This window comes from Oncorhynchus mykiss, chromosome 28 (genome assembly GCF_013265735.2).
Source record: "Oncorhynchus mykiss isolate Arlee chromosome 28, USDA_OmykA_1.1, whole genome shotgun sequence".
Taxonomy (NCBI): Eukaryota; Metazoa; Chordata; class Actinopteri; order Salmoniformes; family Salmonidae; genus Oncorhynchus; species Oncorhynchus mykiss.
Genome location: NC_048592.1, coordinates 21,906,241 through 21,930,933, shown reverse-complemented (window position 1 = coordinate 21,930,933; position 24,693 = coordinate 21,906,241). Strand labels below are relative to the sequence as shown.

Genomic DNA, 24,693 nt, shown 5'->3' with positions numbered 1-24,693 from the left:
TGGCTGCCCCTCCACCACAGAAAGCACTGCGCCAGGCCGAAACAGCTGCATTTTGGAGCTGCCTTACTCAAAGAAATAGATCAAGTTTGCATGCTGCTTTATTAAGTCAAGGATCTTTTTTTCACATTGTTTGCTAAACGGATATGTCACACGAATGGATGCCAGAATTACAGATATGGCTCAAAACAGGTGAGGCTCTAAATGACGAGTCACCACTGGTTACAGAGCATAAGCAAAGAATGATCTAGCTAGCAGAACACAGACATACATGGTGAGTATGCATATTACAACATTAGCATGTCACCAAGAACACCAGCGCTCACCAGAAAATGCAACCGCATGGTATCGTACGACCAACAGCAGTTGAGGCTGCGTAGAATGAATTAATATAAGGATACCTAGTCAGTTGTATAACTGAATGCATTCAACTGAAATGTGTCTTCCGCATTTAACCCAACCACTCTGAATCAGAGAGATGCTGGAGGCTGCCTTAATCAACATCCATGTCATCGGCGCCCGGGGAACAGTGGGTTAACTGCCTTGCTCAGGGGCAGAACAACATATTTTTACCTTGTCAGCTCGTAGAAAGTGTTTCTAGAATGGTGCGATGTCAGCTGATGCATCACCGGAGCCAATACTCAGGTTCCCTGTCTGAACTTGCTGCGCTTAATTTGTGGTAGATGATACACGACTCAAGTGTAGGCTACCCTAGACTCTGTCTGACAAAGAGAAAACCATAGTAGTCCATTCAAAATTGAGACAAATGGGGACCATTTTCAAATATCCTGTATGAAGATCGGGTTAACCCTGCAGTTATGTCACAACGTGACATGAATGGTAAAAAGCAAGTCAAACCTTTTTGGGGGGGAAAGAGAGCAACTGCACATGAAAAAAATCTCATGAAATCAAATATATTCCACTTTGATTCTCTTCTTAGAATTTGAGTGAGCATGTAGCATTCAAGTATGAATCAAATTTCTTGGTTAATCTCAAATGCATCTATTTGATAACTTTGCAAAGCCATGTCCCATTCAAAAAACAATCTCACACTTTGCAGGCATACTGTAGATGCTAGAGCTAAAAAGCAACTTTTTTGAGGGGACTTTATTTCTCTGAGAATGTGTGGCATGAATATAATACAACAACTACAATACACATTTGAAAATACAATCTTACAAGCACAGGAGCATATCATCCATTCTATTTCCTATGCATGACATCTGAAATGTGATGTCTAGCTAACTCAGAGTAGGCTGGGTAGGCAGGGGACCAAACCTTAGAAGAGAGGGTCAGGGTCTATGCTATGTTATGAATGTGAACAAGAGCGGTATAACTATTCTAAAAACATGGTGTCAATGGGTCATCTAGCTCAGGGATTCTTAAAGTGGGGTCCACAGGGGGTCCGTGGCCAGATAAAAAAAAGTCAAACAATATACATTTTTAAAATTATGTTTAACATTCCTTTCCAGGGCCTGAGACTTGGTTCGTCTGGCCATGCACTGCTGAAGTCATAGTAAAACTCCTTGAATGCTATTTTTATCTCACTCGAGTTGTGTTCTGATTATGAGGGGGTCCCTGATGAATTTGCTATCACAAAGGGGACCTCTATTCATAATAAAGACAGTCATGTGATACGTTACAGAGGTAAGTTATACAGTAATCCTGTGATAGAGTTGAGGCTCTAGCTACTCTGCCTGGTTTGTAATGAGGTTCCCATTGAATATTTTAGTTAGTCAGAGGGACTATTTTCTGGGAGCTGTTCTGCTGCTAAGCGACCTCCTCTTCCTGGCGGCGCCCACTGGCCGGATCTTCATCTCAGTGAAATCAAGAGACATCAGGTGGCCTTTCCATGGCTCCCAGTTCACACCCTGGTAGAGGTTAGGGGGACACATGACAACACATTAGATTACACAGTCAGGCAGTTTTTCATTCTGCTTCAGTCTTTAATAGGCCTACACTCTTAGGGGAAAAAAAAGTGGTTTTCTAGAACCTAAAAGGGTTCTTTGGCTGTTCCAATAGGAGAACCCTTTTTGGATCCAGGTAGAACCCTATTGAGTTCCATGTGGAACCCTTTACACAGAGGGTTATATATGGGACCAAATTGTAATTACTTCGCTACTATGGCCTATTTATTGCCTTCCTCCTCACGCCATTTGCACACACTGTATATAGACTTTCTTTTTTTCTATTGTGTTATTGACTGTACGCTTGTTTATTCCATGTGTAACTCTGTGTTGTTGTTTGTGTCGCACTGCTTTGCTTTATCTTGGCCAGGTCTCAGATGTAAATGAGAACTTGTTCTCAACTGGCTTACCTGGTTAAATAAAGGTGGAATAAAAATGTATGTTATAGGTATGATATAAATCCAGTCTCCGGTAAAGAGAGGCACAGCCACACATTAGATTAGCCAGTCAGGCAGTTGTTTCATGATACTGACTGACACATGCTGATGAGCATTTTGGAGCTATTTTAAATCAATCAACATTAGGTAAACGGATGGATTTATCCACTTTGCAAACTTCTATTAACTCTGTTTGTGTTGCCTACACCAAGACAGACGTAAAATTATTAAACATATTATTAAGAGAAACATGGTATAAGGTGACAGGACAAAACGATACCCTTCCATTTTCTCCCAACATTCTTCTTTGCAGAGACACACAAACAGTTCATGTGAGACAACAACAGTTCTTGTTAGACTTTCTGAGAATGAAAGTTATCTATTAGCCCCTGCTATTTATAAGGCTTTTTGAGAAGAAAAATAAATAGTTCATAGATGTAGGACATAGCCATTTCAAACTAAGATTGGAAAGACCCTACAGGACGCTCATGTACAACCCCCATAGATTCTACATTATTCTATTACTGCCATCTGCTGGAACAATCTCCCACTAGATCCAAAAAACTAAAGAGCACACTTCAAGTTTCAAGTTTTGAATGTACAGTGAAATGCCTTTCTTGCCAACAACGCAGTAATCAATGTCAACGTAGTACTACAAAACAATAACACACGAGAAATAAAAATAAGAAATAAGAACACTTCTTACCATGCTGTGTCTGTTGTCTCCGAATTTGCCGTTCAGGTTGGCAAGGTGACAGTTCTTGTACCACCAAGCGCCACGATGAGTCAGGGCGCAGTTACCAAGAGCAATGTCATTGTCATTGTCAACAGTAGAGAAAGGGCGACCTTGATGGTAGTTCATGGCATCACCTGGAAAACAATCATATACCACATTCACAGAATTGTTGTACGCAATCCAAGTCAGAGAAGGACAGTGGTAAAAGACCCCTAAATGGCAGGTAGACGTCAAACTGCCAGCTTTTATGTATTTTTAGCAAACCATTGTAAAAATAGAATTCAAGGTATTGTGTGATAATAGGTATGTTTGTTGGTTGGAGCCTTGGGTTTGTGTGGTGTGTATGTGTAGAGTATTTATGCATGTATGCTTTAACAAATTGTTAGAAAGATACAAAGAGCTGGTCCACCTGCTGTTCCTCTGTATTTGCCGATGGTCAGCTTGAACTTCTGCTTTGCCGGGGCTATCTTGAAGTTGTCATAGACAGCATAGGCCTTCTCTGAACCTACACCCAGGTCCACTCGCAACTCATACTGGGTAGGAGTATTGGTCAGCTCATAGATATTGTCCAGACCTATGGGATAGAGTAACAGAATTGTGATGATGATTTACATCATCATCATCGTGGTTGTCATCATCACCATCGTTGTGGTCGTCATCATCATCATCATCAGAGCAGCAGCATCATCATCATCAGCATCATCAATTTCAATTCCATGAGAGGAACTCCTAGGGACATAACAGTCCTATTTAGATACAAGAGATTAAAAGGATGCCTTTACAGTACTAACCGAGCCAGAACTCATCAGTCATGTTCCCAAAGCCGGCCATGTATGGTCTCCAGCGCTTCATGAAGTCCATCTGTCCATTGTTGCGTCTTTGTAACACCTGTGGAGTGATATACCGTAGATCTCAGTCTCTGCTCACACACAAAGTTGATTGACAGTTTATATTGATGAGAGTAATGTTCAATCTATCCTGACATGTTTTTCTTTCAGCCATCAATAACATGAATCATAATGTACGTTAGCTTGACCATACCACCCATCCACCGCCATCAGTGTCCATGTCACAGTACACTTCCATGGGCTTGGTGCGATCACTGTTGATATAAATCGTGTAGATTCCACTTGCCATGTTACCATTCGTCTTAATCTGATTACAGTCCATGGGGAACGGGTGCAACAAACCCACTGTTAAAGGTACAAGTACAATGATGTCAGTAAGCTTTCATTTTCAGGGGGGAAAAAGTAGTTGTGTTAACTCATTTACCCTGATAAAGCAATAAACAAATTGACCAGAAGGTTGGCTGTCAGTGATATTTCACACACTGATATGTGAATAAATCAGACTAGTTTGGTCTAGGGAGGAAGTTCATAGAGGGTACATCATACCTGTTTTGAATGTGGTCTCTATCACTCTGCTCCTCTTTGCTCCTCTGTAAGCGAGGAGGGTAACAATATAGTTCTTTCCCATCTCCAGGCCTGACATGGCAAACCTGCTCTCTCCTTCCCTCAGCTTCTTCTCCAAAGTCTATTCAGAACACAGATTAATTATAATCCTTGGCTGGGACAAAGAAGAGTCACTGACACAGAATTCAAGACCATTTATGTTGATTTTACAATATTTTGCTACTAGAGGTCAGGGGTATATACACAGTATTTATTTTTTGCACAAGATGCACACCTTATATAAAATTAGGCCCGGTGTTATGGACGGGCCTTAGGGGGCCTGGTCTGCCCCACAGTACCTCCTTGCCCTTAAAATATAGATAATTTATTTGCCGGAGATGCGTGCTGACAGAAAGACATCAATCTCAGATAAAAGATCTAAGCGAGTGAAACAGCGCCTCTCTGTGTCATAAAAGGCGCTGCATGGTCAATCCTAAGTCTTCATTGTAATACGGCCTCTGCAGAAGTCAGTTTATTCATACTTCTTGCGCTTCACGGAGCAGAGCAGAGCTGTTGTTATGTAAATTGTCATGGAAGTGAGTTTGTGTTTATACAGGACCTCCCGCCCTCACCTACCTTCAACCAATCATGTCAATGCAGAACTCTACAGAGCACACCGCATTGTTACAAAATGTGGGAGACGCACAGCAATGCGGTGCCCCGCACAATTTGGCCTCTGCATGCCTCCGGAGGCCCCTCAATTGCTTCACACCCTCCATACACACTCTGACCACATTTAATGATCAAGCATAAATGGCCTTTTATGTGTAGACCATGTATCAAAAAGAAAATGGCATGTCATACTATTTCAGGCCAGACAATATCAGATACATGGGCTACATATAGTAAGACAGAGGGGTGCTGTTTTGCTCGCTCATATGCTTTCTCCGGTGAGATACACTGAGTGTATTGGTTGAAAGAAATTGATAATAAGAAGATTGTGGGAGCTGTACAGTTAGATTTCAGTGCTGCCTTTGATATTATTGACCATAACCTGTTGTTGAGAAAACATATGTTTCATGGCTTTTCAAACTCTGCCATATTGTGGCTTCAGAACTATCTATCTATTAGAACTCAGAGGGTTTTCTTTAATGGAAGCCTCTCTAATGTCAAACAGGCAGAGTGTGGTGTACCGCAGGGCAGCTCTCTAGGCCTTCTACTCTTTCCCTTTTTACCAATGACCTGCGACTGGCATTAAACAAATCCTGTGTGTCCATATATGCTGATGACCCAACCCTTAATGACAAACAGACAAAAAGGGGGAAAAATACCTTATTTACATAAGTATTCAGACCCTTTGGTATGACTCTCGAAATTGAGCTCATGTGCATCCTGTTTCCATTGACCATCCTTGAGATTTTTCTCAAATTCATTGGAGTCCACTGTGGTCAATTCAATTGATTGGACATGATTTGGAAAGGCACACAGTTGACAATGCATGTCAGCACCAAAACCAAGCCATGAGGTTGAAGGAATTGTCCGTAAGGCTCTGAGACAGGATTGTGTCGAGGCGGAGATCTGGGGAAGGGTACTAAAACATTTCTGCGGCATTGAAGGTCCCCAACAACACAGTGGCCTCCATCATTCTTAATTTGAAGAAGTTCCTAGAGCTGGCCGCCCGGCCAAACTGAGCAGTCGGGGGAGAAGGGCCTTGGTCAGGGAGGTGACCAAGAACCCAGTCAGAAGCCACTCCTCAGTAAAAGGCACATGACAGCTCGCTTGGAGTTTGCCAAAAGGCACCTAAAGACTTTCAGAACAGGTCTGATGAAACCAAGATTAAACTCTTTGGCCTGAATGCCAAGCGTCACATCTGGAGGAAACCTGGCACCATCCCTATGGTAAAGCATGGTGGTGGCAGCATCATGCTGTGGGGATGTTTTTCAAAGGCATGGACTGGAAGACTAGTCAGAATCAAGGAAAAGATAAACGGAGCAAAGTGCAGAAAATTCCTTAATGAAAACCTGCTCCAGAGCGCTCAGGACCTCAGACTGGGGCGAAGGTTCACCTTCCAACAGGACAACGACCCTAAGCACAAAGCCAAGACAATGCAAGAGTGGCTTCAGGACATGTCTGAATGTCCTTGAGTGACCCAATTGGAGACCGGACTTGAACCTAGTCGAACATCTCTGAAGAGATGAAGAGAACCTGATAGCGCTTGAGAGGATCTGCAGAAACTAATGGGAGAAACTTCAACAAAATACTGAGTAAAAGGTCTGAATACTTATGTAAATGTAATATTTCAGTTGTTTTATTTTGAATAAATTGGCTAAAATGTCTAAAAACCTGTGCTTGCGTTGTCTTTATGGGGTATTGTGATGTCATTATGGGGTATTGTGATGTCTTTATGGGGTATTGCGTGTAGATTGATGAGGGAAAAAACATTTTAATCAATTTTAGAATAAGGCTGTAACCTAACAAACAAAAAGGTCAAGGGGTCTGAATACTTTCCAAAGGCACTGTACATGTCAGCAACCACAGCTAAGTCACTGAAACCCTTAAAAATGAGTTGCAGTCAGTTTCGGAATGGCTGGCCAGTAATAAACTGGTCTTGAACATCTCTAAAACTAAGAGCATTGTATTTGGTACAAATTATTCCATAAGCTCTAGACCTCAGCTGGATCTGGTAATGCATGGTGTGGCTGTTGAGGAGACTAAACTGTCATGGTCAAAACACATAGATTCAATGGTTGTACAGATGGGGAGAGGCATGTCCATTATAAAGAGATGCTCTGCTTCTCGGACACCACACTCCAAAAAGCATATCCTGCGGGCTCTAGTTTTGTCTTATCTTGATTATTGTCCAGCCACATGGTCAAGTGCTGCATGGAACTCCCATCTCATATTGCTCAAATGAACAGTAAACATTGTTTTAAAAAACAGTTAAAGCAACACCTCACCGCTCAACGCCTCTCCCCTATTTGACCTAGATATTGTGTGTATGTATTGATATGTAGGTTATGTGTGCCAGTTTTTAAATGTATGTATTTCTGTCCTTGAGCTGTTTTTTGTATATTAATGTTCTGTATTATATCATGTTTCGTGTTTTGTGTGGACTCCGGGAAGAGTAGCTGCTGCTTTCGCAACAGCTACTGGGGATCCTAATAAAATACCAAATACCAAAAGGATGAAAGGTCATTGTGATCGCCAATACTAAAAGATAAAAAACATAACTGACAATGATAATAGATTTATATAGCTATGCACAGATGTCATAACATTGGATACATCACTGTTTACAACTACTAGAGGGTGAACCATGTGAGAATCAAAGTACCTTCAATGTGCCATCCTCAGCTCTGAATGTGAGGATGTAGCCATCGATTCTGGCTAAGGGAGCCGTCCAGGTCAGGGTCGCAGCGTCCAGCTTAACATCTGACACTTTTAGGTTCTTAGGCGAATCAATTTCTATGAAGAGAAGATCCAAAACATAAGCAATTCAGTCAAATGAAAACGTGAATATGTTCAGTTGCAGTCAATGAATAAGATTCTGTATAATTTATCATGCCTTTCATTCCTCCATCTCTATTCTCCAAAAAAGGTCACTGTATATGTCTCACATAATGAGCAGATCCTTGAACTGTTAGTCAGAGTTGACCAGCATTCCAGTAAGAGTGGAGGAACCTGCAGCTCCTCAATGATTATGCCTCCACAAGATAAGCTCCTGTTCAGTAATGACTATCTGCCTCATTGGACAATGAATGGGTGGAATTATCATGAAAAGACTTGGCTGTCGACTGGAGCCCCAGGGCAAATAGATAACCTGTCTCAGCTGGTGTGGAGCTCTTCCTGCTGACCCGGGAGCCCTTGACAGCCCAGATGTAGACTGTGTAGATGACTCCAGGCCTCAGCCCAGTCAGCCTGTAGGAGCTGCTGTCTGCTCCCACAGTGATCTCCCCACTGGAGCCCTCAGCAGAGGTGTAGCTGATCATGTAGCCGTCGATGTCCGCTAGAGGTCTGTCCCACGACACATCGGCTGTATCCTCGGTCACTTCTCTGGTCAAGAGGTTAGTAGGAGCATCCAGATCTGGAGAACCATTGATATAAGGGTTAATGCTCTTCTGTGTCATGTCATGAAGATTGTGACATTTAATTAATTTACTGTTTCAAGACCTGCTGTACCTAAGAGAGCTGTGAATCACTCTCATTGTATAAGAGAGATTTTAAAGGGACATTTTATACACCAAAATCAAAGTTTGTCAGAGGTTTTCAGGCCAAATAAATGGTCTAATATTGATATCTAAGTCCATGTGCCTTGCCATCTGTTATGTAGATCTAGCCATGTGCCCTCATCCCAAATCCCAAAAGAATGCAAAATACTGTATAGGCACTATCTTAATTATGAATTGACAGTTATTTTATTTTCCATTCATTTGGGATTTAGGCACATAGTTGGACATGAACAAATACTACAGTTTACTATAGAATACTACATTATATACAGTGGAATTCTGATGTAAACTGTAATATACTGTAGTATATTATACTACACAATGTAGTATCCCTTGGTCATTTGTAGTACTTACTATATCCTTTTTTACAATAATATAGTAAATAATACAGTATACTACATGGCACAAAACTACAGTAAACACTACAGTAATGTCAATAAAACACTACAGTCCGCAAAAACACTAAAGTAATTACTATAGTATTACACGACTTCGACTTAGGCCTAACAACACCCGTGGTAATATATCCTCCAAACACTGGCTTCTCGGGCCTTATCAAATCAAATCAAATGTATTTATATAGCCCTTCTTACATCAGCTGATATCTCAAAGGGCTGTACAGAAACCCAGCCTAAAACCCCAAATAGCAAGCAATGCAGGTGTAGATGCACGTTGGCTCTAATATTATACTACAGTATTTAATTTGCATATACCCTGCCCATTCACATATCCCAATTTGTGCCACACATAAGTGACAAACCTACATGACAAGTATAGACCATATATTGTGTTCCCTACAGGTTATAAAAAAGGAGCAGAAGCTGTAAACTGTCTGTTCAGACCTCAGTCCTACCTACCTACAGGTTATGGAAACTTGAACAAAGACAAACCCTAAAGTAATATCTCTACAGTGTGTGGGATCTCACCCCTCACACTCAAAAAGTACGAGACTAGTTAGTGACCTGTTTCAGCTACAGTGGAGCTCTTCCTGCTGACCCTGGAGCCCTTGACAGCCCAAATGTAGACTGTGTAGATGACTCCAGGCCTCAGCCCAGTCAGCCTGTAGGAGCTGCTGTCTGCCCCCACAGGGATCTCCCCACTGGAGCCCTCAGCAGAGCTGTAGCTGATCATGTAGCCGTCGATGTCCGCTAGAGGTCTGTCCCACGACACGTCGGCTGTATCCTCGGTCACTTCTCTGGTCAAGAGATTAGTAGGAGCATCCAAATCTGGAGAACCATTGATATAAGGGTTAATGCTCTTCTGTGTCATGTCATGAAGTTTGTGACATTTAAATGATTTACTGTATCAAGACCTGCTGTACCTGAGAGAGCTGTAAATCACTGTAATTGTATAAGAGAGATTTTAAAGGGTCAGTTCACACACCAAAATCAAAGTTTGTCAGAGATTATCAGGCCTCATAAATAGTTTAATATTGATATAAGTCCATGTGCCTTGCCATTTGTTGTGTAGATCTACTGTACCCATGTGCCATCATCCCAAATCCCGAAATAATGTAAAATGTAGGCACAATCTTAAATTATGAATTAGGACAGTTTTTCTTTTCTATTCATTTGGGATTTAGGCACATAGTTTAACATGAACAAATACTACAGTTTCCTATAGAATACTACATTACTTACTATAGAATTCTGTAGTATACTGTAGTATATTGTACTACACAATGTAGTATCCCTCAGTCATGTGTGGTACTTACTATATAATTCTGTAGTATATTGTAGAATAATATAGTGAATACAACAGTATATTACAGACTGCAAAACTACAGTAAATACTACAGCAATGTCAATAAAACACTACACTCCGCAAAAACACTAAAGTAATTAATATAATATATTAAATTACAGTATTACCTTTGCAAATACATTGCCCATTCCAGTCCCCCATATCCCAATTTGTGTCACCCATAAGTAACAAACTTACATGACAAGTATAGACCATATATTGTGTTCCCTACAGGTTATAAAAAGGAGCAGAAGCTGTAAACTGTCTGTTCAGACCTCAGTCCTACCTACCTACAGGTTATGGAAACTTGAACAAAGATGACTCATAAACATCTCTACAGTGTGTGGGATCTCACCCCTCACACTCAAAAAGTATGAGACTAGTTAGTGACCTGTTTCAGCTACAGTGGAGCTCTTCCTGCTGACCCGGGAGCCCTTGACAGCCCAGATGTAGACTGTGTAGATGACTCCAGGCCTCAGCCCAGTCAGCCTGTAGGAGCTGCTGTCTGCCCCCACAGTGATCTCCCCACTGGAGCCCTCAGCAGAGCTGTAGCTGATCACGTAGCCGTCGATGTCCGCTAGAGGTCTGTCCCACGACACATCGGCTGTATCCTCGGTCACTTCTCTGGTCAAGAGGTTAGTAGGAGCATCCAGATCTGGAGAACCATTGATATAAGGGTTAATGCTCTTCTGTGTCATGTCATGAAGTTTGATATTTAATTGACTTACTGTTTCAAGACCTGCTATACCTGAGAGAGCTGTAAATCACTGTAATTGTATAAGAGAGACTTTAAAGGAACAGTCTACACACCAAAATCAAAGTTTGTCAGAGGTTTTCAGGCCAAATAAATGGTCTAATATTGATACATAAGTCCATGTGCCTTGCCATCTGTTGTGTAGATCTAGCCATGTGCCCTCATCCCAAATCCCAAAAGAATGCAAAATATAGTCACTATCTTAAATTATGAATTTAGACAGTTATTTTATTTTTCATAAATTTTGAATTTAGACATGTAGTTGGACATGAACAAATACTACAGTTTACTATAGAATACTACATTATATACAATGGAATTCTGTAGTGAACTGTAATATACTGTAGCATATTATACTACACAATGTAGTATCCCTTGGTCATTTGTAGTACTTACTATATAATTTTGGAGAATAATGTAGTAAATAATACAGTATACTACACACCACAAAACTACAGTAAATACTACAGTAATGTCAATAAAACACTACAGTCCTCAAAAACACTAAAGTAATTACTATAGTATTACACGACTTCAACTTAGGGGTAACAACACCCGTGGTAATATATCCTCCAAACATCGGCTTCTCTGGCATTATAACTTAAATATTATACTACAGTATTTCATTTGCATATACCCTGCACATTCCACTTCCCCATATCCCAATTTGTGCCACCCATAAGTAACAAACCTACATGACAAGTATAGATCATATATTGTGTTCCCTACAGGTTATAAAAAGGAGCAGAAACTGTAAACTGTCTGCTCAGACCTCAGTTCTACCTACCTACAGGTATGGAAACTAGAACAAAGACAAACCCTAAACTAACATCTCTACAGTGTGTGGGATCTCACCCCTCACACTCAAAAAGTATGAGACTAGTTAGTGACCTGTTTCAGCTACAGTGGAGCTCTTCCTGCTGACCCGGGAGCCCTTGACAGCCCAGATGTAGACTGTGTAGATGACTCCAGGCCTCAGCCCAGTCAGCCTGTAGGAGCTGCTGTCTGCCCCCACAGGGATCTCCCCACTGGAGCCCTCAGCAGAGCTGTAGCTGATCCTGTAGCCGTCGATGTCCGCTAGAGGTCTGTCCCACGACACATCGGCTGTATCCTCGGTCACTTCTCTGGTCAAGAGGTTAGTAGGAGCATCCAGATCTGGAGAGACATTAGTAAATGGGTTAATATCATATTAGTGTTCCATGCTGTTATTTTTTTTCCCTCTAGGAGAAATAATGTTATGTTGCACATTTTCACAAGTGCAAAAAAAAAGGACTTTTGTGACAGGCAAAATATTTCTCTAGTAAAGATTTGTTTAGAAGTATCACAAGTATTTTGCATACAATTTACAGTCTTATATTTGAGGAATTATTCTCCAAAATCAGATTTTGTCTTGTGTTTTTAGACCTCAAAAGTGGTCTTCTGTTGAGATAGGTTCCCATCCCAGGCCATCAGTTTTGTAGTTCTAGCTATATGACAAACCTCTAAATGACTAGGAAAGATAAGCACCATGTAATTTCCAGCTTTGCAGTGCTTATCTTTTCTTTTAATTTGGGGTTCAGGAATGTAACTTGCTGGATCTACGCAACCAATGGCGTGGGATGTGGACTCATCTTGACATTCTTTTTATGTCTAAAAAACATCTGACAAGCCTACATTTTGGAGTGGAATGTCCCTTTATGTATAACATATTGTTTGAAAACATAATTATCTGTGATGGTCAGTTGAGGTATGACTAAGGACGAGTGAAACAAGTTTGAGTGATAATTTGTTGTACTACACACTCCTTTTTATAGTCCCAGATCTATTACAAATGTGTCCTATTCTAAGTAACTGCCATATCCACCACAGGAGGTTGGTGACACCTTAATTGGGGAGGACAGGCTTGTGGTAATGGCTGGAGAGGAATCACTGCAATGGTATCAAATACATCAAACTCATGATTTCCATGATGCCATTCTATTCACTCCACTCCAGACATTATTATAAGCCGTCCTCCACTCAGCAGCCCCCTGTGATATCCACATGTTTTTTTGACCCTTTAAATTACAAGACAAGTTTGTGACCTGTCTCAGCTACAGTGGAGCTCTTCCTGCTGACCCGGGAGCCCTTGACAGCCCAGATGTAGACTGTGTAGATGACTCCAGGCCTCAGCCCAGTCAGCCTGTAGGAGCTGCTGTCTGCCCCCACATGGATCTCCCCACTGGAGCCCTCAGCAGAGGTGTAGCTGATCACATAGCTTTCAATTTCAGCCTGGACTTTTTCCCATGTTACTGTCATTGTGTCCTCTGTCACTTCTCTGGTCAACAGGTTAGCAGGAGCATCCAGATCTGAAAAGGTATCAGTATTAGTAAGTAGGTACATTAGTTTCAGTATATACTATGTAAGTATCAGGCACTAAAGGCTATATGTGTTCGGGATTATGTTACTTTCTTTCTTTTTCAAAGTAAAACCAACGCGTGTCGGCTTTTGGCTTTCGCCAATACATTTTCAGACATTTTTAAATCAAATATCAGTGTCCACTTAAGACTCAATTTAGCCTCTTGTTTGAGAGCAGAAAGCTTCCCACAGTCCGGTATCACAGTTAATTTACGTTCGCTGATCCAGAAATCCTACCCTGCCCCATCTTCCCCGAACCAGTCAGCAGAGGAAACAGGGGGAGCGCTGCCTGCTGACGTGGCCGTGCGTGTATTTCACCCCTTTCGGATGTTTCTATTCATGTGGAATCCCGTTATTTGACTTATGGGACAGGTTAGTGTACTATGTCTGTTTCAGTCATTTTCTCACTGAAACAGGTGTCCATAACTAGGCAGCTGTAGGCTTCCATTAACACAATGTCCCACACCAACAGTCCCTGAAGGCCAGACAACGCCACGTCACCTACAACCTAATGTAGCGTATTGTTAATTTTGGGTATCAATGGAATTGTGGGGGAGAAAACATACATTGATTTAGAAAGTACAGTAGCACTGGGTGATGATATTTATGCGATGTGAGAGCCAAGAGGACATTTACTACGCAGTGCTTTTCTATAGTCTCTATTTCCTGGCGGCAGGCGTCATCTGGTATTGCACTTGAGAATTAAATGAGAAAAAAAATACTTGCTAGTTCCCTTTGAGTTAAATCTCCTCTGTTGTCGCCAAAACATTCTCACAAACATGTTCCACAATGCTAGGCTAAGCTAAACTCATGTCAAAAGAAGTATCTACCCTAATTACTTAAAATAGCTTCCCAGTACAGGTCTGAGTGAGAGTGTCCCTCTTGGCAAAGATGTGAGGAAGAGAAATATGCACAAAAGATCGGAGGGTGAAAGTCTGCCTAACAGTTGTTGTTTTTTTTTACCATGTTGCCATTGTGTAAAGTACATCCTTTAAAAAGTGAAAATACCCGAAGATCTATCCACAATAGCCCAAAAGAAAAGGATTGTCAAAGGACCTACAGAAAGCATAGGATGAGAAGATCTCTCCTATTCATCCATAAGCCATCAGAATCAAAACATAAAGACAGACGTCACTTAAGACTATTTCTAGAACGGAAACAAAAACAACGTGATCACTATTAAATGATTTAATTGTTTAATTATTATGCTATCAGTCACAACAGTTTACCTGTCTCAGCTTCTGTGGAGCTCTTCCTGCTGACCCGGGAGCCCTTGACAGCCCAGATGTAGACTGTGTAGATGACTCCAGGCCTCAGCCCAGTCAGCCTGTAGGAGCTGCTGTCTGCCCCCACAGTGATCTCCCCACTGGAGCCCTCAGCAGAGCTGTAGCTGATCATGTAGCCGTCGATCTCTGCTTGTACCTTCTGCCATTCCACGGTAGCAGTGTCCTCTGTCACTTCTTTGGTCAAGAGGTTCGTAGGAGCGTCAAGATCTGTTGATATAATGAGGATGGAGGCAGGCGAGATGCTGTGTAAAGCATATTTATTTTCTATACCGACACTCATATGGTTTATAAAACACTATTGAAGCATTGACTTTTTTTCAAGTCGGTCATTCAACTGTGGAAAAATACATTCTTATGGGCAGACAGAGGTCCTAGTAGCAGGCTGGAAGACGAACACAGACAGGCTCTCTATCTCTCTGTGAGGAAACAGGAGGAGGTCAGTGGGCTTAAGGTATGAGAGGACAGAGAATAAATATGGCGGATGTGGGCACACTGACAGGGGGGATCCAGACCGGAGCACAGAGCAGAGCAGGATGAGTGAGGGGAATGGGGTTGCAGTTAAATGGTGGTCGCTGGAGTAAGGAAAGCGTGACATTGAGAGAGAGAGAGAGAGAGAGAGAGAGAGAGAGAGAGAGAGAGAGAGAGAGAGAGAGAGAGAGAGAGAGAGAGAGAGAGAGAGAGAGAGAGAGAGAGAGGAAGTGAGAAAACATGTAAAAGAAATCATCATTGGGCTTTTCCTCCATGACTCCGCCAAGGTCAGCTCTATGTCACCGCACTATCCGCATCATGAAAACTGATTAATGATGCATCCAAAGACAACGTTCTGGGAATGGGAGCCACATATAGGGTTTAGCTGTTGTCTTTTTGCCACTGCATGTGGGTACATTGCTCGTCAAGCTCAAAGAGATTAGTTGCAAGAAAATGCCAACAAGTTAATTAACAAAGTAGCAGTAGACTTTGAGAAAAGCATGTGTACAGTGTACGAGTTAAGCCTTTTCTCTGTTGTCCCAAGCTGAGACCTTAATTTCCCTGCAAAAGGGAGCACTTGTCAGAAATATCTTTCTTACTTATCAAACAAAAATGCAGACAGACACACATGCTACAGATTTATCATCCTCTGCAATGCATGGTTGTTCATGCTTGAACAGATCAGCACTTTGGTAGGTGTTTTATTTCCGTGGGAGAGGCTGAAGACAGCCTGGCGAGGCCGTGGCGTATGACGGATTGGGTTAGCTCAAGGTTCTGCCGCCACAGTGGCTGAGTGGGAGACTACAAAACACTGGTTGTGGTTTACCATGTGGAAAACAGCTATTCCATCATAGGCCTCCTTACAGGCCTTACCGCCTGGGGAACGAGCTGCATTTACACGATAGCCTTACTTAAACGGGCAGTGACGGCAGAAAGTTGAGTGCGCGAGGAGCCCAAGGGAGAGCTGTGTCAGAAGGTAGGGCCGGACGATACCAGTATCGCAATATTCTTTCCATGGCGAAAATGAAAACCCGGAGCAGATCAAACTCTTTGGTATGTAAAATATTGCGTGCTATACTTCGCCACCGTGGCCTATTTATTTCCTTAACTTAACTTTCCTTAACTTTATTTCCTTATTCCACGTGTAACTGTGTTGTTGTATGTGTCGAATTGCTACGCTTTATCTTGGCCAGGTCGCAGTTGCAAATGAGAACTTGTTCTCAACTAGCCTACCTGGTTAAATAAAGGTAAAATAAAATAAATACTGTAGCTTGGAAAATAAATACATGTGAATCTGGATGACAACATAATGATGTTTGTTTCCTACATTAAGGGCTGTTTTCCTAAAGGATTTAATCCGCTTCGTGTTTTGTTTCCTTGCCACGATACTAACGAGTATCGCGATACTGGTATCGTCCCGGCCCAATCAGAAGGGTGCCATTTTTCTTAACAGCAGTGTACATGGCTATGTACAGGTATGTATAGACCTAAAGTCCAGCCACACTGAAATTAGCAGCTCATAACTATTTCTGAAGATATTTATTAGGGGAAGAAGAGATTAGTAACTTCAGCACCTCAGAATAACTCTGAAGAATAAGGACTAAGGGCGCCAGAGTCCGCCTCCACTTACTGTACGTACCAACTGCAGCCCGGCTGTACTCCACAGCTCCACAGGACCTTCGAGTCCAGGGACCATATAGCATGAAGGCTAAACACTTTCCCTGGCTTTCACCTAGCTATGCAGCTGCTTCTGGTTATACGACCGCTCCTGTGTAAACTTGATTGAATCTGATTAGGTAACACCAGCAGACAACTATGTTGTGTTTATTAGCCTTACAATCCTCTGGCAGGTCACTATGACAGGTAGCGATTCAATCGATTTTGGCTTGTTCAGATGCTGTAATAGCTCGCTATAATTCATGTCTCCTAACTGCGCCCTGGGAAACGTGTCAAGGTCTAGCACTGTACTCCACTGTTTCATTGTCTGTGAAATAAGGATTTATGATGACCACACAGTAGAAGAGAGAGCCCTTTGTAGCCATTGAATAAAATGGCATGATATTATTTGCATGCTTAAAATGCATGCACGCATGACTGTAATTTGCTTTGGATAAAAGTGTCTGATAAATATATATATGTATATACAGTGGGGAGAACAAGTATTTGATACACTGCCGATTTTGCAGGTTTTCCTACTTACAAAGCATGTAGAGGTCTGTGATTTTTATCATAGGTACACTTCAACTGTGAGAGACGGAATCTAAAACAAAAATCCAGCAAATCACATTGTATGATTTTTAAGTAATTAATTTGCATTTTATTGCATGACATAAGTATTTGATACATCAGAAAAGCAGAACTTAATATTTGGTACAGAAACCTTTGTTTGCAATTACAAAGATCATACATTTCCTGTAGTTCTTGACCAGGTTTGCACACACTGCAGCAGGGCTTTTGGCCCACTCCTCCCTACAGACCTTCTCCAGATCCTTCAGGTTTCGTGGCTGTCGCTGGGCAATACAGACTTTCAGCTCCCTCCAAAGAATTTCTATTGGGTTCAGGTCTGGAGACTGGCTAGGTCACTCCAGGACCTTGAGATGCTTCTTACGGAGCCACTCCTTAGTTGCCCTGGCTGTGTGTTTCGGGTCGTTGTCGTGCTAGAAGACCACAGCCACGACCCATCTTCAATGCTCTTACTGGGGGAAGGAGGTTGTTGGCCAAGATCTCGCGATACATGGCCCCATCCATCCTCCCCTCAATACGGTGCAGAAAAGCATCCCCAAAGAATTATGTTTCCACCTCCATGCTTCACGGTTGGCATGGTGTTCTTGGGGTTGTACTCATCCTTCTTCTTCCTCCAAACACTGTGAGTTGAATTTAGACCAAAAAGCTCTATTTTTGTCTCATCAGACCACATGACCTTCTCCCATTCCTCCTCTGGATCATCCAGATGGTCATTGGCAAACTTCAGACGGGCCTGGACATGCGCTGGCTTGAGCAGGGGGACCTTGTGTGCGCTGCAGGATTTTAATCCATGACGGCGTAGTGTGTTACTAAAGGTTTTCTTGAGTCTGTGGACCCAGCTCTCTTCAGGTCATTGACCAGGTCCTGCCATGTAGTTCTGGGCTGATCCCTCACCTTCCTCATGATCATTGATGCCCCACGAGGTGAGATCTTGCATGGAGCCCCAGACCGAGGGTGATTGACCCTCATCTTGAACTTCTTCCATTTTCTAATAATTGTGCCAACAGTTGTTGCCTTCTCACCAAGCTGCTTGCCTATTGTCCTGTAGTCCATCCCAGCCTTGTGCAGGTCTACAATTGTATCTCTGATGTCCTTACACAGCTCTCTGGTCTTGGCCATTGTGGAGAGGTTGGAGTCTGTTTGATTGAGTGTGTGGACAGGTGTCTTTTATACAGGTAACGAGTTCAAACAGGTGTAGTTAATACAGGTAATGAGTGGAGAACAGGAGGGATTCTTAAAGAAAAACTAACAGGTCTGTGAGAGCCGGATTTCTTACTGGTTGGTAGGTGATCAAATACTTATGTCATGCAATAAAATGCAAATTAATTACTTAAAAATCATACAATGAGATTTTATGGATTTCTGTTTTAGATTCCGTCTCTCACAGTTGAAGTGTACCTATGATAAAAATTACAGACCTCTACATGCTTTGTAAGTAGGAAAACCTGCTAAATCGGCAGTGTATCAAATACTTAATGTGTGTGTAATGCACTCTAGCTGCAATTTTCATAGTAAATAAATACTGAGTCTGTCCTGAAAGAGAGAGGTATTGAAAAGCCCTTTTCCTCTCTTGTTGTAAGTGGAGGACCGGCCACTTGTGTGAGAGAACATTCTGTAATGTATAACTTGCTGAGAGAAGAAGAAAATGCTCCTATAATTGAGGCTTCCATGCTGTAATGTGAGCTGTCAGGGGCGGCCCCGCAGGATACAGTTTCATACTCTGTACAGTTAGTAGGAGGCTCATATATTCACAGACAGTCACAGACATATTAGACTGTCTCTTTGTGACTGCTATTATGTTTGTTTTTTCCTAATTTTCTTTTACGTGTGTGACTTTATTGCTCTGAGGAGAACAAACCGTGCAGTAGCAGTAATAGATGACCCTTTTAAAAGCAACCGCCCCACACACTCATCTTGAACTAATTTTATGCCTATCTAAGGGAACTCAGGAGTTCCGAATTACAAAATCACTATAAGCCTTACGTTTAGGACAAGCCACTGTGAATCATGTGAAGATTAGCTCTGTAGGGGAAGCATGTGTGAGATCATGGAAGCCACCTGACAACCATCAAACGGGAGCGCTACAGAGTTAACTCCAAATGAAAACCATTAAAAGTCGCCTGAGAGTTGAGAAAACAAAGCGTCATCAGCGTAACGAGACAGGGAGCTCTCCTTTTTGAACCACTACATCACCCTGACAAAAGGAGCAGGTCAAGTTGGATAAGCTGCCATTGTAGACCAGTCAGTCAGTCAACTAGGAGGCAAGTAACAGGTTGGATAGGACCAGCTGTAGAAGTTAATATCCTTAATGAATTCATCCTCAAACAACTCAACGGAATCCTTGTGAAGTCCAAATAAGGGATTCCCATGTTAATATTCTTTAAGGACCAGATGGCTTACATAAATCATGGACTATTCTCACCTTAAGGCTCGGATCATTGGTGACAATATCAAGCTGTTACACAATGTGTTCTACTACCATTTTAGTCATTTAGCATGCGCACTTATCATGGACTATCAGTGACTTATCAGTGACTTACTGTATTGAGTGCATATATTTTCCTACTTGTCCCCCATGGGAATCAAACCCAAAACCCTGGCATTGCAAGCACCATTCCCTACCAACTGAGCTACATGAGACTATTGCTCAGGTAGATCAGCTTTTAAAAAATATATTTTCCTTCATTATTTTCCCCCAACCCTATTTGGAGTAAAATAGTAGACAGCAACACTTAGGTTTCTACTTCCAGTTTATACATACTGTATATATTTTACAGACACTATGTATTTTACAATAGTTATTTTTTTGTTTGTTTTTAATCCCATCCTTCAGCTACCATCAACCCCTCCCATCTATCTCTGAAGAACATCCTTCAGCTACCATCAACCCCTCCCATCTATCTCTGAAGAACATCCTTCAGCTACCATCAACCCCTCCCATCTATCTCTGAAGAACATCCTTCAGCTACCATCAACCCCTCCCATCTATCTCTGAAGAACATCCTTCAGCTACCATCAACCCCTCCCATCTATCTCTGAATCCCATCCTTCAGCTACCATCAACCCCTCCCATCTATCTCTGAATCCCATCCTTCAGCTACCATCAACCCCTCCCATCTATCTCTGAAGAACATCCTTCAGCTACCATCAACCCCTCCCATCTATCTCTGAAGAACATCCAGTGCCATATATTTGTATCTGTGCTGTTTATACATTTTACGAACACAGTATATTTGACATGAGTTATCTTGTTGTTTTGAATCCCACCCTTCAGCTCCGCTCAACCCCTCCCATCTCTCTCTTAACACCATCCATTTTTTATTTCAATTTGCCAAAAATGTGTCAACTGTGCTGTGATGTTTCACAAAAGTTCTGAACCTTTCTATTCTCATAGTTTCAACAGATTGTAAATTAAAGATAAACATTTTTGCTAAAGATATTATTATGTTATTGATCAATTGATGATGACTTTTAAAATCCCCCAGTAGTGTTATCTGCAGAGTTAGCTCCAGGTAAATGTTGCAATTCTTCAGTCATTCCTGAACCTGCAACCAAAAAGCTACATATGAACAGTATCAAAACAAATTATCTAATGATTCGGTCTCTTCGCAGCAAAATCTGCAGAGCTGGGATGGTTGTATCCCCCATATTTATAATATTCTAGTGGTCGCAAGAATTGTGTATAATACATGTATTTTTTAAATGATACGTTTTTAATCTGCCGTTGTTTTGTGTGTCAGTTCATAAACCATGTGCCATGGAATCGGTACATTGAAAATCTCTTCCTAACTATTTTACAATCTATACGGCACAGCTGTCAATTTTTGGGCCCTTAAGTTAAACTGGTATACTTTTTTATTCATCACAATTTTCTTTAACCAATTTTGGTCTTTAATGCAGGGACAAAAGACAAGTTCCTTACTTTTTCCCCCTTCCACTTGCCTCTTCCATTCTTGCGCTAACCACTCTTACCTCAATTATTAGAACCTGTGCAAATTATTCAACTGTAATTTCTGACCCATAATCACTAGCCATAATTATTAGACTGTCATTTCTGATCCATAATCACTAGCCATAATTATTAGACTGTCATTTCTGACCCATAATCACTAGCCATAATTATTAGACTGTCATTTCGGTCATTATTCTATTATCATTGTCTGTTATAGTAAGACCAAATATCAGGGTACAGTTATCATTCTATGCTTTATAGCACATTCTGTGCCTGTCTGCTGTTCCCACAGTAGAGTTGGGAAGGATTTAGAGTTAGACTATGGTCCAATGGGCTACAGAGGGTGGTTACAGCTGGCTGATGTTGGATATGGTAACCGTGTCCCAAATGGCACCCTATTCCCTATGATGTGCACTTGTTTCTGACCAGGTCCCATAGGGCTATTCTATACATGAAACAGGGTGCCATTTGGTACACAGCCATAGGTTCTCCCCACTCCCTGAAACCCCCAGATATCCCATGTTGTCTAGAATCAGCAGCATTCACCTGTGACCCCGGTGACGAAGGAGGCTTTCCCCTCGATGGTGCCTTTGATGCCTTGCACTGTGATGAGGTACTCAGTGCCAGGTTGCAGTCCTGTATAACACATACAGAGAAAGTAAGCTGCAAAACCTCACAGTGGTTCAAGGTTCTTAATCTACCACAATACATTTAAACACTATTCAATGATTATAGCCATTTATGTACATAGAAAACAAAATGGATGATCTGTGAATGCTCAAAGGGTTATGAGTGTTCTGCTCAAGTGAGGGGAGGTGGAGAACATTAAAACAGATGGTTACACAGGAAACAGTTTTAAAATATGACGTACTATTCTATTTTAAAATATTCCAGACAGTGTTCTCCTTGTTTAAATGACGTACCTACGATGGTGTTGGTGGTCCTGGCCTCTGCACTCATAGGTACGATCTGCTCCTCCTCCTGCCCGTCAGGGTTAGCATGGGTTAGTCTGAAGTGGTCCAGAGGTGCTGCAGGGTTCTGCCAGTCCACCTGGATAGAGTCCTCAGTCTGGCCCAATACCCGGATACCATCAATACCAGACACCACTGTGTAGGGTCAACATGGTCTCATTAGAATATGTCAAAATAGTGACACTTAACCATTGTATTTATACAACACCGAAGCTGACAATCATTCATGTCACAATAATGATCTATTAGTTGTATGGTTTGATTGGGGACAAGTTATAAGACAGGCCCAGTAGGTTACCAAAGAGTGTCATGACTGAAGTATAGAACCACAGCATGTTTCCTGTGAGGCTCTTCCTGTACGTGATCTTGCATACGAGCCCATTAAAGGACAGGAAAAACTAATTAAATACCAGAAAGGGGCTGACTAATGTCCTTTAAATGTTCTTTCTCAGGGGGGAAAAAGATTTAAACCATTTGGAAGGGATAATGTTTTGAAGTTAAAGCGTCTTGTGTGGCTAGAGTCTTTGTCATAGCCAGATGATCAGGCTTTTTCTCATGCCCAGAGAGGAATGTCATGCACTGAGATGTTTCCCACAGCCCAAGGCTCTGTGCTCAGTTCCTGTCTTCGCCACATCTGTGAACTAGCCTCATTTCCATAAAATGTGTCCACGACTTAATTTCCTTGTAATTAGGCTGCCTAGTGTAATTACCTTTAACCTAATGGTAAACAAACTATCACTAAGTGAATAGTTTAGTACAAACAGACTTCAGGGTTATTTGGGTCAACTGTACATACGGTACACAGTGAATTATATGTGATGACAGAAAATTAAAATTGGCATCCAGAACCACTTACTACAAACGAAAGCAGCTGCACTTGTGAGAGAAAAGGACAAAGTACAAATCAATGCTGTGAGAAACATACTGTGGTTCACTTCACATCTTTACCTGTGGTCGCCTCTATCCTGTCCCCCTCGCTCTGGATCTCCTTGATGACAGCGTGCACCTGCACTACGTAGGTGACCCCCGGCCTAAGACCGGTGATCAGGTAGGAGGTCTCTGTGTTGGGAACGGTGACCTGCTCCAGCTCTGCCTCGTTGCCCTCAGGGTGCCAGGTCAAGACGTAGTACTCTGCTGCTCTCACCGCCTGCCACTCTACCAGTAGCGAGACATCAGTCACCCTGACCAGACGCAGGCCGTTAGGGCCAAACACTAAGGGGGAACATGGGTATGGTTGGTTAAGGGACAGCTCAAAACTCTGTTACTCACTATGTTATTTTCATGAATTCGAGGGGTAACCCCAACCAGGATAAACCTGGTGGCCTGTCAGTTCAAAACGTCAGCTGTTATGCCAGGAGATCAAACCCTCTTGAAGAGATCAGAAGCTATTGTATTAAGGTCGCTATGTTATTGCTTTCTCTCTTTTTCACTCTTTTCACACTTCACTCGATGTTACTCTGACAGAAATAACATATCTGATTTAAGGAAAATAACATTTTTAACTTTTAGTGGTTTTTCAAAAACCTGAGATGGAAATTGGTGAAAAGATATTGCTTTTCTGTGGTTACAGTGTTATATCTAGCCAGGATCCTTCAATTAAGATGGTGGAAAATATGGTCTGGCGAATCAGAGACTATAGGGGAACGTTTCAATAACATGAAAGTGAGCCTAGGGAGACGGCCAGTCAACTGTGTACGGAGCAAACTTTCCACGCCAAGATATTCCTGCGGGTACAGGGAAATGCACAGGCGACCTTAGGTGGTGAATTTGAGAAATTCATGCACAGAAAAAGCGTAACTGTACATTGGGGGAAATATGAAATGGGTGCTCAGGAGACCACATTTACCAGGAAAAAATGAACAGCAGGTTTGGACATTGTTCCACATGATGAAGGCAGGAAGCTTTCTCTTCAGCAGGGGCCTTTTCAAACAGTGGCAGTTATTATGCCTGTTCCTGACATTTTCTACAGCCACCGCCAGTAACAATTTTGCACTTAAATAATATTTCAGAAAGGCCAGAGGGACGAATAAATTAACATCTAGAGATTTGTAAAAAGCTAAAGGAAGGGAAATGTGTGTCCTGACGGAATTGTTAATGGGGGAAGCATATTTTGAAGAAGAAAATTAATATCCTAACAGAAATTATGTTTGGACTTCATAAAGAAGGGAAGCATAAATCTACAGTGGCAGGTTCTGAACCAAG

At 41.9% G+C, this 24,693-nt stretch overlaps 1 protein-coding gene across 2 annotated transcripts in view; it reads right to left on the bottom strand.

Annotated features, from left to right (window-relative positions):
• Nucleotides 1-1,065: 1,065 nt before the first annotated feature.
• tnn (tenascin N) overlaps nt 1,066-24,693 on the bottom strand; it is a 38,394-nt gene continuing 14,766 nt past the window's right edge. Inside the window, exons 4-19 of one of the 2 annotated variants that reach the window (XM_021589499.2) lie at nt 23,440-23,703; nt 22,444-22,626; nt 22,067-22,156; nt 14,800-15,063; nt 13,258-13,521; nt 12,086-12,349; nt 10,832-11,095; nt 9,660-9,923; nt 8,289-8,552; nt 7,803-7,933; nt 4,472-4,610; nt 4,119-4,270; nt 3,869-3,965; nt 3,487-3,651; nt 3,048-3,211; nt 1,066-1,868 (exon numbers count right to left, since the gene is read on the bottom strand). In XM_021589499.2, coding sequence (XP_021445174.2) covers nt 1,743-1,868; nt 3,048-3,211; nt 3,487-3,651; nt 3,869-3,965; nt 4,119-4,270; nt 4,472-4,610; nt 7,803-7,933; nt 8,289-8,552; nt 9,660-9,923; nt 10,832-11,095; nt 12,086-12,349; nt 13,258-13,521; nt 14,800-15,063; nt 22,067-22,156; nt 22,444-22,626; nt 23,440-23,703 — 3,095 coding nt within the window. In that variant the 3' untranslated portion in view covers nt 1,066-1,742. The remainder of the gene's footprint in view (nt 1,869-3,047; nt 3,212-3,486; nt 3,652-3,868; nt 3,966-4,118; nt 4,271-4,471; nt 4,611-7,802; nt 7,934-8,288; nt 8,553-9,659; nt 9,924-10,831; nt 11,096-12,085; nt 12,350-13,257; nt 13,522-14,799; nt 15,064-22,066; nt 22,157-22,443; nt 22,627-23,439; nt 23,704-24,693) is intronic. The other variant, XM_021589500.2, reaches the window with a different exon arrangement.